This window comes from Indicator indicator, chromosome 32 (assembly GCF_027791375.1).
Source record: "Indicator indicator isolate 239-I01 chromosome 32, UM_Iind_1.1, whole genome shotgun sequence".
In the NCBI taxonomy this organism is placed as follows: domain Eukaryota; kingdom Metazoa; phylum Chordata; class Aves; order Piciformes; family Indicatoridae; genus Indicator; species Indicator indicator.
The window spans coordinates 896,282-910,553 of NC_072041.1; the positions used below are offsets into that span (position 1 = coordinate 896,282).

Sequence of the window (14,272 nt, forward strand, 5' to 3'; positions counted from 1 at the left end):
AGCCTGTCCGGGAGGGAGCAGCCAGGAGGGATAAAGCTGCTCCTTCCCCTGCGCCCCCATCGCGTTGTGCTTTGCAAGAGAGAGGCACAACGGCAAGTGGGCAAAAGGAGGTGTCCAGCAGCATCCTTTGGGGAGCAGGGACTCGGGAGCTCTCCCTGGCAGCATCCCGGCGGGGGACAGGAGCTGCTGCGATGGAGCTTCCTGCCGTGGCTCTGTCGTTCATCCTCGCACTGCGAGCAGCTTCGCTGGCCGCGGGCACCAAACTCCAGCCCCACATGTGAGTAGCGATGGGAGAGAGACCCAGAAGTGCATTTATAGGGCAGGGAGCTGCAAAGGAGAAGCTAAATAAAGCGGTTTAGCATCAGGGGTGAAGGGAGGAGCAGGGAGAGTGAGGGGGTGGGAGAGCTGCTCGCTGCTGTTTTCTCTGGTACAGAAAGGGGAGAGAAGTGGAAAAATCTGGGGAGCCTTTGCTTGCAGGAGGTAACTGAGCGTTTGGAAGTGAAATGTGCGAGCAATTGTTGTGCAAATAGCCTGACCTTTCCTCGCAGACCTGCTGGGTCTATCGCTCGCTGTGTGTCTCTGTCTCCCTGCACGTTTCCTTCCCCCCTCTGCCGCTCCCCTGGCAGCACGGAGCCCGTTCTGTTTAATTAGATTTTACAGTTACAGTTTGGTGTTAATCATTTGGCTTCTTTGGAAAACTTCCTTGCAAATTTGGTCTCCTGCCAGAAGATGATGTCTGGATGCAGGGGGACTGCTCTAATTCTTTCTGTAAATGAGCCCAGTGTTGCGTGGTGTGCTGACTCCAGGCTGCTCCCCTGATGCTTTTAACCTTTGGGCTGAAAAGGGTCCCTTTGAGCAGGGAAAGGGCTGGCAGAAAGATGCCTTTTTTCCTCCCTGTGTCACAGACTTTGTGCTCTGCCTTGACAAGTACTTTAGGACTCCTTGGATGAGACCCTGCAGATGAGACTTGTGCCAAAGCCTCAGAGAAAAGAGCCCTCCGGTGCCTGGGAAGTGCTGTCCCTTCCCACAGGACAGCGCTGCTGATGCTGTTACACACACAGCCGCTCTCTGGGGCACACAAGGACCTTTCTTCCCTGCCATGAATTACACCAAAGTGGTGCTGCTGCAACCTTGTCTCCATCCCTTCAGTCCTGTAGCTGGGCTGGAGGTGAGGGAGTGAGGGGCTGGTGGCAGAGGAGGTTCCAGGGTATGGTGACACCTGGGGGTAGGGAAATCCTCACTTTGCAGCAGCTTGCAGCTCCTCTGGCAGCCACCATCAGTGCCAGGGGCTGCTGTGGCATGAAGTGAGGTGCGTGGGGCTCCAGAAGCCAAAGCTCAGTGGCCACTTGTGGGGATGGCAAGAGGAGAGGGTTGAGAGCAAAGTAGAGGGGGAAGGAAACGTGCCATTAATGCCCATGGTAACAGCACCCTGGAGCAGTCAGATGCCAGCTGCAATCTCTATGTCTCACCACAGCCAAGTTATTTAGTTTAACTTTCTTTCTAGAAAGGACTTTTGTGAAAAGAAAACATTTTGTGAAGGGTCTTGGTCCTTTTTGAAGGACTTTTGAAGAAGTGGTGACAAATAACTCCAGTCAGGGATGAAAGGTTCTCTCTTTGTTCTTAGTTAAAACCACTGACTCCTATTTGGTGAAGGAGAAGTCTGGGTTAGAAACAAAAATAAAGTGCAAATGGTGTTTCCCTGATTTCTTAGTGACTTACAGCTGTGCACTTTATTGGCTGCAATTCATCCCCCAGCCCTGAGCTCTGAATGAGCAGGAAAGCAGTGAAGGCAGCAAAATGGGCTCTGATTTAAAGCAGTGTTAGACAGCCTTGGTGTTTGCATGGCAGGAGGCAGGAAAAGAATCCTCTGGGTGCAAAAAAAGCAGAATGGCCAAGCACAGAAATTCCTCTGCTGCCACTGTGCAGGCTGCTGCCTCTTTTCTGATCCATCCCCTCTAGTCTCAGGCTAAAGATTAACCTTAGTGTATCAGTGCAAGAGTACCTGCTGCGTGTTCCAAGTGTCCCAGGTTCTAGAGGTAGGGAATGCCAGCAGATTCCCACTGTCCCTGATGTTCCCTGGGGTGCCATGCTATGAACCCACATTGCTTTGGCTTTCCCCTGCTGTGTCTGAGCCTCGGCATTTCAGGATGGAGCAGGATGACTCCACCCTGGGATGACTCAAATGTCCTCTCTCTGTGTGACCATTTCCCATCTGTAGATACTGCTTCATAGAAAACACCTTAAGGTCCCTGAGCCCACCTATAACCTCCCTGCACACAGCTGTCAGACCACAGCCCTAAGCTCCTCAGCCAAACACCTCCAGGGATGGGCACTCCACAGCCTCCCTGGGCAACCTCTTCCAGTGCCTCCCCGGCCTCACTGCAGAGAATTTCTCCCAGTCTCCAGCCTCACCCTGGCCTCTGTCCCCCTCTGTCTGCAGGCCCAACGTCTGTGTGCAGCAGGAGCTGGTGGTGGTGGGGCAGAGGCTGCCCTGTGTGCAGAGCCTGGTCCGCACCCTCCGTGTCTGGAAGCAGGACTGCGGTGCCCGGCGCTGGTGCCCAGGCTACGAGCGCAGGTGGGTGCTGCTCTCCCAGATTGGTTTGCTCCATGTGTGGTGAGAATCCCCAGATCCCAGCATGCAGGCCTGGGAAGGGAGCTCTGGAGCTCATCCAGTCCAACCACCCCTGCCCCAGCAGGGCACCCACAGCAGCTTGCCCAGGGGCACAATGGCCGGGGGGGGTTGGAAGCTCTCCACGGGGAGACTCCAAAACCTCTCTGGGGAGCCTGCTCCAGGCCTCCAGCAGCCTCATGCCAAAGAAGTTTCTCCTTGTGGTCAGGTGGAACCCTCTGGGTTCCAGGTTGTGCCCAGTGCCCCTTGTGCTGTTGCTGGGCACCACTGAGCAGAGTCTGGCCCCAGCCTCTTGCCCCCCAGCCTTTAGCTCTTGCTGAGCATTGCTCAGATCCCCTCTGGGGCTGCTCTTCTCCAGGCTCTCAGCCCCAGGGCTCTCAGCCTTTGTTCCTCACAGAGCTACTCCAGGCCCCTCAGCAGCTTCCCAGTATCCCTTGAACCACCAACTGGTCTTTACTGGGAGCCCAGGAGAGGAGGGGCTGCAGAGGGAGGCTGTGACAATGTGCAGCAGTGCAGAAAATGCACTTTTCTTCCCCAAAGAGCAGCCAAGCTCTAACGTGCCCAACCTGCTGTGCTCCACCTGCTTCCCCATGGGGCAGTGCCCAGCCAGGACAAAACGCTGCTGACAGTGGCAGTTTCAAAGCAGCATCTTGGGCTGGAGGCAGCTTTTAAGTCCTGGCTTGAGGAATTCCTCCTGCTCTGTAATTGCTGGTAATTATCTGAGTGATGAGATCTGTGTGGTGCTGATCAAGGAGCAATCAAAGTCCAGTTTTTGACTGTGCTTTAAGAGAGGACTTTGAAATGCTGCGTGCCCTGTCTGTTCCTGCTTCAAAGGCTGGGGGCTCTTCTAGCCCCAGCTGCCCCTCTTTGCTCTTTAATTCATGGTTCTGGAGTTGTATATCAAGGAGCTGAAAGGAAGAAGCTTTCTGTGCTGCTGCATTCTGAAGAGCAGGACACTTACTGCTGGAGCTCTGCTCCTGAGCAAAACCCAGAGGTGAAGCCCAAGGCTGCTGTCAGGGCTTTCACCCAAGCAATTTGAAAGGCCAGACAGCAAGAGCACTACCAGCAGAACTTCCTCAGAGCTTTCCTTGTCCCTCATCCCCTCACTCCAAATTTCTCTGAGGAGTTCCCATCACCACGAGCTTGCTCCAGCAGATGGAAGCTGTCCTGCCAAGTCCCTGGTGCTGAGCTATGGAGGGCAGTGGAGCACTCAGCTTCAGCAGCCCAGGGATGCTGCACAGGCTCAGACTCACCCACTGGAGCTGCTCCAGTTGGACCCAACGCCAGCAGCTCAGGAAGCGTATTGACAGTTCCAGGATCTGACACACAAAGGGCTGACCTCAGGCTGGCCTCAGTGCCTGCAGCTTCATGGATGATGCAGCAAGGAAAATCCAGGCTCTGCTCTTCCTCTCCCACCTGCCTGGCAGCAGCAGCTGAGCAGGGGCTGCAGCACCAGTCCCTGAGGTGCAGGTGCAGAGGTCTTGGAGCTGATTTCCTCAACCCCCTGGGCAGCTCAGGGTGCTGCAGGCACTGCTGGAGTCCCATCTGGTGGTTGTCTGCTGACTCTGAGCATTCCAGACCCAGTCCCCTTTGGTTCTGTGGGACTTCTGTCTGTGCCTGGAGTGCTGCATTGGAGGATTTCCTAAAAACCAGAACAGTCCTTTCCCCACAGCCCCAGGACACAGGTCCTGCCCACTCAGCCAGGCAGCAGATGAGCTGAGCATCCTCTGGGCTCTGCTTCTCCTTGTGCTGGTAAAGTGATGCTGCTGCTGCCGGCGGTGTCACTTTCCCAGCTCAGCCAGCAGCAGGAGGTGACTTTGTCAGCCCTCAGTAACCCAGCACAGAGCACTGACAGCACTGTCCCAGAGGGGCTGGAAGTGGATTTTCCAGCAGCAGGACACAGCAGGATTTTGCAGCCCCCAGTTCCATTAGTTCTGGCTCATTCGAGGTTTTCTGTGCCAGGGACTCCTTAAAACACAAAAGAAAACAGAAGCAGCGCAGATAAAGTATCTCCTGTGTGGCTCTTTCCAGTCTGCAGCATCCAGATAGCCCGAGGCAGCTGGGGCTGTCAAAATATTTGCATCTCCTTGAGAACCCACTTAGGATGCCTGATGGAGCTCACTGAGGCTGCTGGAGATGAGGTTGAGCAGGGTGCTGCTGGGGGCAGGGGGGAGCCTGGCATTGGTTCTGAGCTCTCCTACATTGCTGTTTCTTGAGGAGCTTTCCTGCTTCTCCTCATTCCTGGGCTCAGGCAGGCAGGAGGCAGCTTGCTGCCCTGCAGCCTCCCTCATTTTGGGTGAGAAGCAGAGGATTTGTGCACTCAGTGCTCGTGGTGTTGGGGCCACCCTGCACCCATCGTGTCCTGCAGGGCTTCTGCTGCACCCTGCTGCTGTGGGGAAGCCCTGGGCTGGGCAAGAGCTCCTGGTGGCCACAAGGAGGATCCAGATGGATCTGAGCCTCCTTGCTGGCTCTTCTGGGTCCTGAGTGACTCTAAATGGCTTTCTCAGCTGCTCCTGCAGCACAAGCATTTCCTTCACAGTTTGTTAGCAGCTCTCTCTCTCTCACACACACAAACCAAGATCATTGCTTTCTGCTTTTGTTCCTCTCAGCTGTGCCTCCACATGCTGGTTGGCACAGCCCAAGGAGGAGCCCAAGCTTTCCCTCCCAGCAGTGAAAGGCTCCCCCTGATTTAGGGCTATTTTAGCCACATTCAGACAAAAACCAAACAACCAGCCCCAGTTAGGGTAAATATTTTGGGTGGACACATAGGGACACATCTGCTGTGCCCAATATTTGTTGTTGTTTGTCTGATTTTGCTTTGGTGGAGCAGTTTCATCTCCTGCCAAAGGAGCCTTTTACAAATCAGCTTCAAAAGTTGTGGCAGGGTCTCAGTTTTCACATAAACACAACATCAGATTTCCAGGAAAGAAGTGTCCCTTGGATTTATTTATGCTTCAGATCAATCCCTGCCTCCCTCTGCCCCAGCACCTAACCAGCAGAAGTTGTTAAAGGGAACTTCAGCTCCTACCTGAGTGCAACATCTCCTGCTGGACCTGCCCTGGCTCTGCTGAGCCCTGGGGCTGTGCTCATCGCTCTGGAGATGTTCTGGGGCTGGGCTGGGCTGGGGAGGGCTTCTGGCTCTTTCTGGAAGGTGGGAGAGAGATGTGGTGTGGCCAGTTTGGTGTGGATGATATGGTATGGTTGGTGTGGATGGTGTGGTGTGGTTGGTGTGGATGGTGTGGTTGGTTTGGTGTGGATGATGTGGTTGGTGTGGATGGTATGGTATGGTTGGTGTGGTGTGGTTGGTGTGGATGGTGTGGTATGGTTGGTGTGGATGGTGTGGATGGTGTGGATGATATGGTGTGGTTGGTGTGGTTGGTTTGGTGTGGTTGGTGTGGATGGTGTGGATGATATGGTGTGGTTGGTGTGGATGGTGTGGTGTGGCTGGTGTGGCTGGTGTGGTGTGGCTGGTGTGGTGTGGATGGTGTGGTTGGTGTGGTGTGGTTGGTGTGGTGTGGATGGTGTGGTTGGTGTGGATGGTGTGGTTGGTGTGGTGTGGATGGTGTGGATGGTGTGGTTGGTGTGGTGTGGTTGGTGTGGTGTGGATGGTGTGGTTGGTGTGGATGGTGTGGTTGGTTTGGTGTGGATGATATGATATGGTTGGTGTGGATGGTGTGGTGTGGATGGTGTGGTGTGGTTGGTGTGGATGGTGTGGTGTGGATGGTGTGGTTGGTGTGGATGATATGGTATGTTTGGTGTGGTTGGTGCAGTGTGAGCTGCAGTCACAGCCTCTGTTCTTCCCAGGTCAGTCTCTCCACAGGAGCTGACTCTGCTGGGCTGTGTTTGCTTTGCTGTGTTTCAGGACCTCCTACCACACAGGCTACAGGCAGCAGTACAGGCTGGAGCAGCAGAGCAGGTACCACTGCTGCCCGGGCTGGGCACAACTGGGGGCTGACCTTGGCTGCCTCTACCGTAAGTACCCTGCTGGCCAGGCAGGATCCTGCCCCTGCTGCCCTCAGCCTTGAGCCTCTGGCTCAGGCCAAGTCCTGTGCCTGCAGGAAATGCTGTAAAAATGTCCTGAACCAGAGCTGGGCTTCCTCTGGTCCCTGTGTGCCAGGAGGGCTTCCTCTGGCTGCTCAGGAAGCTCTGCCTGCTGCCTTCTCTCCTCCCAGCCTGAAAGGCTTTTCCAGAGTCCCATTCATTGATCCAGTTGCCAAATGCTACTCAGGCTGTAAAGCCAAGCCCAGATGCAAACTGCTGGCAGGGGTGAGGTGGTGGCACGTGGCAGGCTTGGAGCTGAGACCCAGGGCTTGGACCTCTTGGACTCTGTGGCCTCCTTTGCTCCTCTGTTGTCTTTGCTCTGCCAAACAGGGGTGGAAGTGTCTCCTGCCACGCAGGGAAGCTGTGATGTGTGTTTGGATTTGGATGAGTCAGGCCAGGGATGAGCAAATGTTGGTCTACAAAGTGATTCTCTGCTGTTATTGCAGAAGGCAGAGGCAGCATTACCCTCGGGGGGCCCAGTTCCCACCTCCCCCCAGGCTGCACTGCCTGCCAGGGGAGGCAGAAGCCCCTTGCCCTGCACACTGCAGCCACATCCAGCTGGGGAAATGTTTAACTTCAGCTTTGCTTTGGAGATGTTGAGAGCAGAGGGAAAAAATCTTCTCTTGAAGCAGACAGAGGTTTTCTCTGAGCCTGTGTGCAGCAATGAATGTCCCCAGCAAGGCAGGCACAGGCACCCTGGCATCTGCCTGGCTCTGATCTGCCCTCCCCCAGGCTCTGGGGCTATGCTCCTGCCCTCACCATAGCAAAGCAGCTTCTGCTGTGGCAGGCAAACCAACAAAGGCTCTGAGCTCCAACCTGCCTTGGCATCAGGGGATGAAGGCTGCCTGTGCCCAGCTCCATTGTAAAGCTGATTTGGGGATGTAGTTGACCTTCAGTGTAGGGAAAACTCCCACAGGCAGTCAGCTTTTGTTCTCTGAAGAGGCTCTCTGTACCTTCCCTGCCTTTGATCCTGAAGCAAAGGTTTAAAAGAACAACAAGAAAAAGGAAAGAAAAGAAAGGTCTGGCTGCACCCAAACCTTGTTCTGCCTGCTCCAAAGCCTCCAAGCCAGCAGAGCATCCCCACAGTGCCAAGGCAGCTGTGTGGGTCCCTGACACCCTGCTGTCAGCCAGCAGATAACAACCTTGGGTGAACCCAGCAAAGTGCCTCCCAGAATGGTTTTTCCTACAGAGGAAATGAGTAATTCCATCCAGGAAGGAAGCAGAGGAAAGGAAATGAAGGTGCTCAGGGCAACCTCTGAACTCCTCCTCCCCACCAGCAGCAGCGCTCGGGGGCGGGGCAGCGGTGGTCAGCAGGCTGCTGGCTGTGAGTGGGTCTGGAGGAGGAAGGAGAGGCAGGTCCAGCTCCTTTGGAGTGCAAAACACTCCGAGGGTCCCTGCTGGGGTCAGGCTGGCTGCCGGCTGCGCCCTGGTGTTGGTGTTCCTGCCGAGTAGTTCCTGTTGCTCCCTCCCCAATGGCTCTTGTTTATCCCCGGCAGTGATTCCCAGGAGCTGGTGGAGGTTTTGCACCTGGAGCGTCAGCTGAAGGACACCTTCCAGCCTCCTTGCTCTTCCTTGCTTCCACCCGTTAACTTCCCCATCCCAGAGTGGCACCGCGGGGTGCATGGGCAGCCAGGGGGGATGCTGGCAGGAAGCATAGAGGCTGCAGACGCAGGGCAGCAGCTCCGCCCCCACCTCTGCTCCCGGGCTGCCGACCTGCCCCAGCGGCTGGAAACTGACTCTGGCTGGCTGACCCCAAAGCCTCCTGCATCATACTCCTGTGGCAGGCAGCTCCTCTGGTTTGCTCTGCTCCTTAACAGCTCCTGGGGCAGCTGCCCCCTGCCCTCTGCAGCAGAGGGACCAGCTCCAGAAGTGCAGCAGAAACTGCTGGTGGGGTTCTGGGGTGGGTCAGGACCTTTGCTGCTGGTGGGGTTCTGGGGTGGGTCAGGACCTTTGCTGCTGGTGGGCTACAAAAAGCAGCTCTGAAGCCAAGTGAACTGAAGGCTGATGGCTCCACAGAGATCTCCTGGGTCCCACAGGATGGTTGATGTCTTTGTTCCTCTGGTGCTGAGCCAGTTGAAGCTGTGAGAGCTGTGCTTGCTGCCAGCACCCCTGGGGCTGGCAGATCTCACCTTGCCCAGGCAGGGTGCCCAGGTCCCTTGCAGTGTGCCTGCTTTCTGTCCCCTCTTCTGCTGGTGGCAGAGGCCTGAGGGCTCTTTGTGTGTCCACTGCCCTGTGTCCTGGAGAACATCTGCTCAGTGCTGCTTGGGGAGGAGGGAGGTCAGGAGTCAAGACACCCTCTGCATTTCTAGCATGGCATCAGGTTCTCCCCCTGCCTGCCTACTGATAGTTTGACTTTGAGACCAGGCTTCTCAGTTTCAAGTGGCCTCTGAGATGCTACTTAAATTCCAGATGGGTTCAACAGCACAGCTAAAGCCCTTGCTGATTAGCACAAGGGGCCTGCCTGTCTGCTGAGCCCCACAGCCTCTGCTTTCAGCTGGAGATGCTGAAAAGCTGAGTCCCACCGAGTCCCTGGCTCTTGGAATGCATGGAGGAGCTGGAGCTCAAATGCAGACATCCTGTCTGTGCTCTTGGGCCAGCCCCTGCCACGTTCAGAAATGCCCTGGTGAGGCAGAAAGGCACCAAGGAGAGCAGGAAGCATGGCAGAGGTTGAGGAGGAGACCATTGCCAGAAGATGTAGAACTGGTGACCTGGGCATGGTTGTGGTGTCACCTGCAGCCACACTGGGCTCACCATGCAGGGCTGGGTGCCTCAGCACCCACACTGGGCTCACTGCACAGCCCCAGCATCCTGGCCATGCAGGAGAGCTCCACAGGCAGGTTGGAGCCAGCTGAGCTGGCCTCGGGGGTCAGCAGCCCCAGGTTGGGAGGCTGAGCAGGAAATGTCTTTGGCTACCAATTTAATTTCCCCATCAGGCTGCTTTCCCTTTGTGCATCACCTCTTGGCTCCTGGGGGCTCATTGTTTTGTCAGCTGAAAGGGCTTTGATTGAACTTCTGAACCTTGTACCTGGGCTGGAGCCTGGTGCTGGCTGAGCCCCTGATGCGTGCTGCCCTGGGAGCCCCTCTCTGCCCAGGCAGGGTGTGGGCATCTTGTCCCTCCAGCAGCCTGCAGGAGAAGAGCTGCTCCCCAGCACTGCCCCTTCAAACCAGCCCTGCCTCTGCTTCCCAGGCCTCTCACCTTGCTAAGTCCTCACTAAGCCATTGGCAGGCTTCTCAGGCAGCAGGTGACACTTCCCCCAGCTTCTCCCCTCTCTTCCCCCCTTCCCCACAACGATATCATTATCCTTCCCCAGATCTCACTGCCTGCCACGATGTCGCTCTGAATTAGGAGGCACTTTGCAGAGGGCTCAGCCAGCGTTGTGCTGGGGGACCCAGTGGGGTTGGGAAGTAGGTTATGGTGGTTTGCAGCCTCCCTGTGCCAGCCTGAAGCACAGAGCAGGGAATTGTGCTGCTCATTCAGGAAATCTGGGGCAGAGCCAACAATAACACCCCAGCTCCTCAGCCCTCACTGTGGGGCTGCAGTCGCCTCCAGCCTTTGCCTTTGTTGTGCCTGGGGGTCTTGCTGAGCTGAGCACCAGGCTGGGCTGGATGGGACCCTGCCTAAAGGCTGCTGTTTTGGTGGTTGAGGTGAAGGATTCAGGGGAAAGCAAACCACTTGGCTGTGCAGTTTGGCCACCCTGTTGGTTCTGACAGGAGAGGGAGAAGGCTTGTGAGGAGGGGCAGGGGGAGCTGGGGAGGTCTGGTCTGCAGGGGAGGAAGCAGTGGCAGGGATCATCCTACTCCTGCCCAGCCCTGCTCTCCAGGCCCTTCACCAGCTTCTCTGGACACTCTCCAGCCCCTCAATGTCCTTCCTGGGGTGAGGGGCCCAAAACTGACCCCAGGATTTGAGGTGTGGCCTCAGCACTCAGGGTGGTGCTGGTGCCAGAGTCCCAAGTCCAGCCCCAGTGCTGTGCATGGGATGGATGTGGGCTCACCATGGTCCCCAGGGAGAGGTGGCTGTGAAAAGTGCCTGAGTGGTGAGATGAGGAACTCTGTGGATTTCTGAACCCACATTCATCACTGCTTCATTGCCTCGTGGGGGTGAGTGGGGGCACTTCAATGCCACCTTTGTGTTCCTAAATGACCTCCTTTTAGGGGAGGAGATTAGAAAATCCTCAGGTCCGCGAAGGAGCCTCCACTGAGGCAGGAGCGGTTCAGCTCCAGTGCACCTCAGGTGCAGAGTTTTTGGGTGTCAGTGACAGCAAGACCTGGAAGGAGCTGGAGGTGTTGCTCAGGCTGGAGAGGTGGAGCAGGGGAATGGCCTCCAGCTGTGCCTCAAAGCTGTGTGCTGGGAAGGCAGTGATGGAGCAAACATCCTTAACGTGACTCCATGGCTTTGTCTGGCATGGCTGTGGGATTTGATATCCACCCTGGGAATGTCCTGGCCACCTGAACCTTCACAAACCTCCTGCATCACCCCAGAGCAGTGACACAGTCCCAGGATCTAGCAGCAGGGGGAAATGAGGAAGTTCATTTCTGCAGAGAAAAGCAGAGCCAGTCCTGGGTAAGTGGTAGGAGAAGAGAGGGAAGCTTCACCATGGGGTGAGTGGATTTCCATGCAGAGCAGGCTGGAACTGATTGCTTTGGGATCAGAGCTGTGTGAAGAGCTGCTGAGAGAGCCTCCAGGGGCTGGCTACCACCAGGCTTTGACTCAGTGCTTTGGCTTCCACTGAGCCCCAAAGCCAAGGGCCCCTTCCCCTCTCCAAACCAGCATCAGGAGGCAGCCTCAGGTGAGCTGCTGAGGAGCTTTGTGCAGCTCCCAGCATTTAGGAGTTTTGAGGATGGGAATCTGCCCTGCACTGAGTACATTGTCATCATCATCCTCATCATCTTTAATGAGCAGAGAGGAGGCTGGAGCTGAGGCTGGGGGCAGAAAGGGCCCTGCCCAGGTTATCTCTGTTAACTTTAGGGGATTCTTGCTCCACCAAAACAAGATTCCCCCCCCCCACACACACATCCCCCCCTGCCTCCAGAGCCTCCAGCAGAGCAGTGACAGGAGAGAAGGCTTTGGGGCAGGCAGCAGCTGCTCCCCCACACCTCTGAGCTTGTGTTCGTGCCTCAGAGTCCCAAATTATCTTTGAACAAGGCAATTTATCTTCTGCTGTGCACAAGATGTCCTGCCAGCCTGCCCCAGAAATGCAGACACCTCCTTGCACTGCTTCCATCCCTGATTCCTTCTCCTCCTGAGCTCTTGCTGCTGCTCTGGAGCAGGCACAGGGCAGGTTTGTGCCAAGGACTCGGAGGCACTTTGGGAGCCTGTGCTGGGTGCCTTCCCTCCCTGCTTCTGATGACACAGCACCAAATGTGTAACCACAGACCTGCTTCCCCTGACACTGATGAGTTACAGCCTGAGCTGGAACGGGAGGAGAAGCCCAGGGGGACTCCCTGCTTGCAGACAGGAGGGGAAAGCTGCAGGGTGGAAGCCACTGCTCCGGGAGTGCTGCTGGAATTGTTTCCAGGTGGCCCCACACAGGCTTGGGACTTAATCACAGCCTTTGGATGGGCAGCTGGTGGCTGCAACAGAGCCAGTTCATGGCTGGCCAGAGCCCTCTGGATGGGAACTTCTCCCCTGGCCCATGTCCAGGGCCACAAATTGCCCTCCAATGCCACCAGCATCTCCTGGGCCCTCACTGAACACACTGAGGAGCTGAGAGCTGTTTCTGGACCTGCTGCTGCTACCTCCAGCTGATTCCTTACAGGACATGCAGAGCTGGCAGCCTTGGAGCTTTGAAGAAGGGCAAAAAGGGCTCCTCAGGAGGTGTTTTGGATTTCCTCATCCCTCTGGGCTGTCGGCACTCCTGAGCCCAGGGGAGGGTAGCACAGGAGGTGCTGCTGTGCTGTTTACCTGCCTGGTGTGGACCCAGGGTGAGGAGTTGTGGACATGACACAAGAGTGGCCAGGAGCATGCAGGGCTCTGACAAGTCTGAAACTTTCTTGGCTGTTCCTTCACCAGGTGAAGTCCTTCAGAACAGCCCTGGTGGAGCTTCCAGCAGGGAGCAGTTCTGGTAGGAGTCTGGAAGGTGCTTTTCTTGGGCATGGCTTGCTGGGCACATGGGCTGCAGCAGCACCGCCAGCTGCACCTAATAGCCCAGCTGAGGCTGGAGATGAGGAGGAAATTGAGAGAGAGGCTGGTGAGACGCTGGCACAGGTTGCCCAGGGAGGCTGTGGATGTGCCCTCCCTGGAGGTGTTCAGAACCAGGCTGGATGAGGCCTTGAGCAGCCTGGGCTGGTGGGAGGTGTCCCTGCCCGTGGCAGGGGGTTGGAGCTGGAGGATCTTGAAGGTCCCTTCCAACCCAACCCAATCTGTGAGACTGTGAAATGCTGACCATGGGGCACTCACTGCTTGTGCTCAGCTGATGCTGGCCAGCAGCTGCTCCCCCCCTGTGTGGCTGTGGGACTGGAACAGCCTCAGGCTCTCCTAGCAGCACAAAACCACTGGGCTCATTTCCCCCCACCCCCTCTTGTTTCCACTGAAGCCAAAGCCAAATCTCATCTTTGCTTCAGCAGAGGAGGTTTGGCATCTTCCTGAGGGTGCAGGATGTGTTTGCAGGTTGATGGTTCACTGAGCCTGCTGGCAGGAGCCTGCTTCAGCTGGCACAGGAGCCAGGGTGCATGGCAGGGTGAGCTGTGCTTGGCTCCAGCAGCCCCTGCCTCTCTGCTCCTTCCAGGAATTCTGCCTCTGAGCCAGCAGGTTTGGGGCTGCCAGCTCTGCCTGCTGCCATTTCAGCTCCTTGAAATGATTGTGTTGTCTGGCTGCAGCAGCTGGAGCAGTGGGGCACGAGGCTCCTGGGCACAGGTGACTGTGACACAGTTGGCACTCAGAGGGCATTCCTGCCTGGGCTGCCTGGGCTGCAGCACATCAGTCCTGCTGCTGCTGCTGACTCAGGGCTGGCCAGGATGCAGCTGAGGCTGAGCAGGATCTTGGGGTGGGTGAGTGAGAGCTGCAGGACTGGGTCCTACCATGGACTCTCCTGCATGGTCCAGCCTGGGCTGAGCAGGAGCTGGGAGCAGGGAGGAGGGAGCTGTAGGATCAGGGACAGGCAGGAGGCAGCTGTAGGATCAGGAAATGGCAGGAGGGAGCTGTAGGATCAGGGACAGGCAGGAGGGAGCTGTAGGATCAGGGACAGGCAGGAGGGAGCTGTAGGATCAGGGACAGGCAGGAGGCAGCTGTAGGATCAGAGGCTGCCACAGCATCTCTTGCAGCACAGAGGCAGCTGAAGCTCTTTTTGCTCCTCAGGAGCTGGTTCTCCATGGTTTTTACAGAGGTATTCCTGCCCAGGGCTGTTGTCCCTGGGTTCTGTTACAGTTTGGTCAATGGGAGTGAAAAGGGAATGAAAAAAAGGAAGGTGCAGGAGAAAGCAAGCAGAGAGAAGTTGGCTGGCAGCACAGCTGTGTCCAGATCAGTGAGCAGAGAGAAAATGTCATTGTCTGAACCTTGAAATGGCCTTCAAAAGGCAGAGAATTGCTTGTTCTGCCTCCTCACCCTCTGGCAGAACAGGGTGCAGGTGACAGCACCACTGGGTGCAGCACTGTAGCCCTGGGCAG

At 56.4% G+C, this 14,272-nt stretch overlaps 1 protein-coding gene across 1 annotated transcript in view; it reads left to right on the plus strand.

Moving 5' to 3' along the window:
- The first annotated feature begins 191 nt into the window (after positions 1 to 191).
- Positions 192 to 14,272, plus strand: part of MEGF6 (multiple EGF like domains 6) — a 79,304-nt gene continuing 65,223 nt past the window's right edge. Inside the window, exons 1-3 of the mRNA XM_054394820.1 lie at positions 192 to 277; positions 2,441 to 2,575; positions 6,492 to 6,601. Coding sequence (XP_054250795.1) covers positions 192 to 277; positions 2,441 to 2,575; positions 6,492 to 6,601 — 331 coding nt within the window. The remainder of the gene's footprint in view (positions 278 to 2,440; positions 2,576 to 6,491; positions 6,602 to 14,272) is intronic.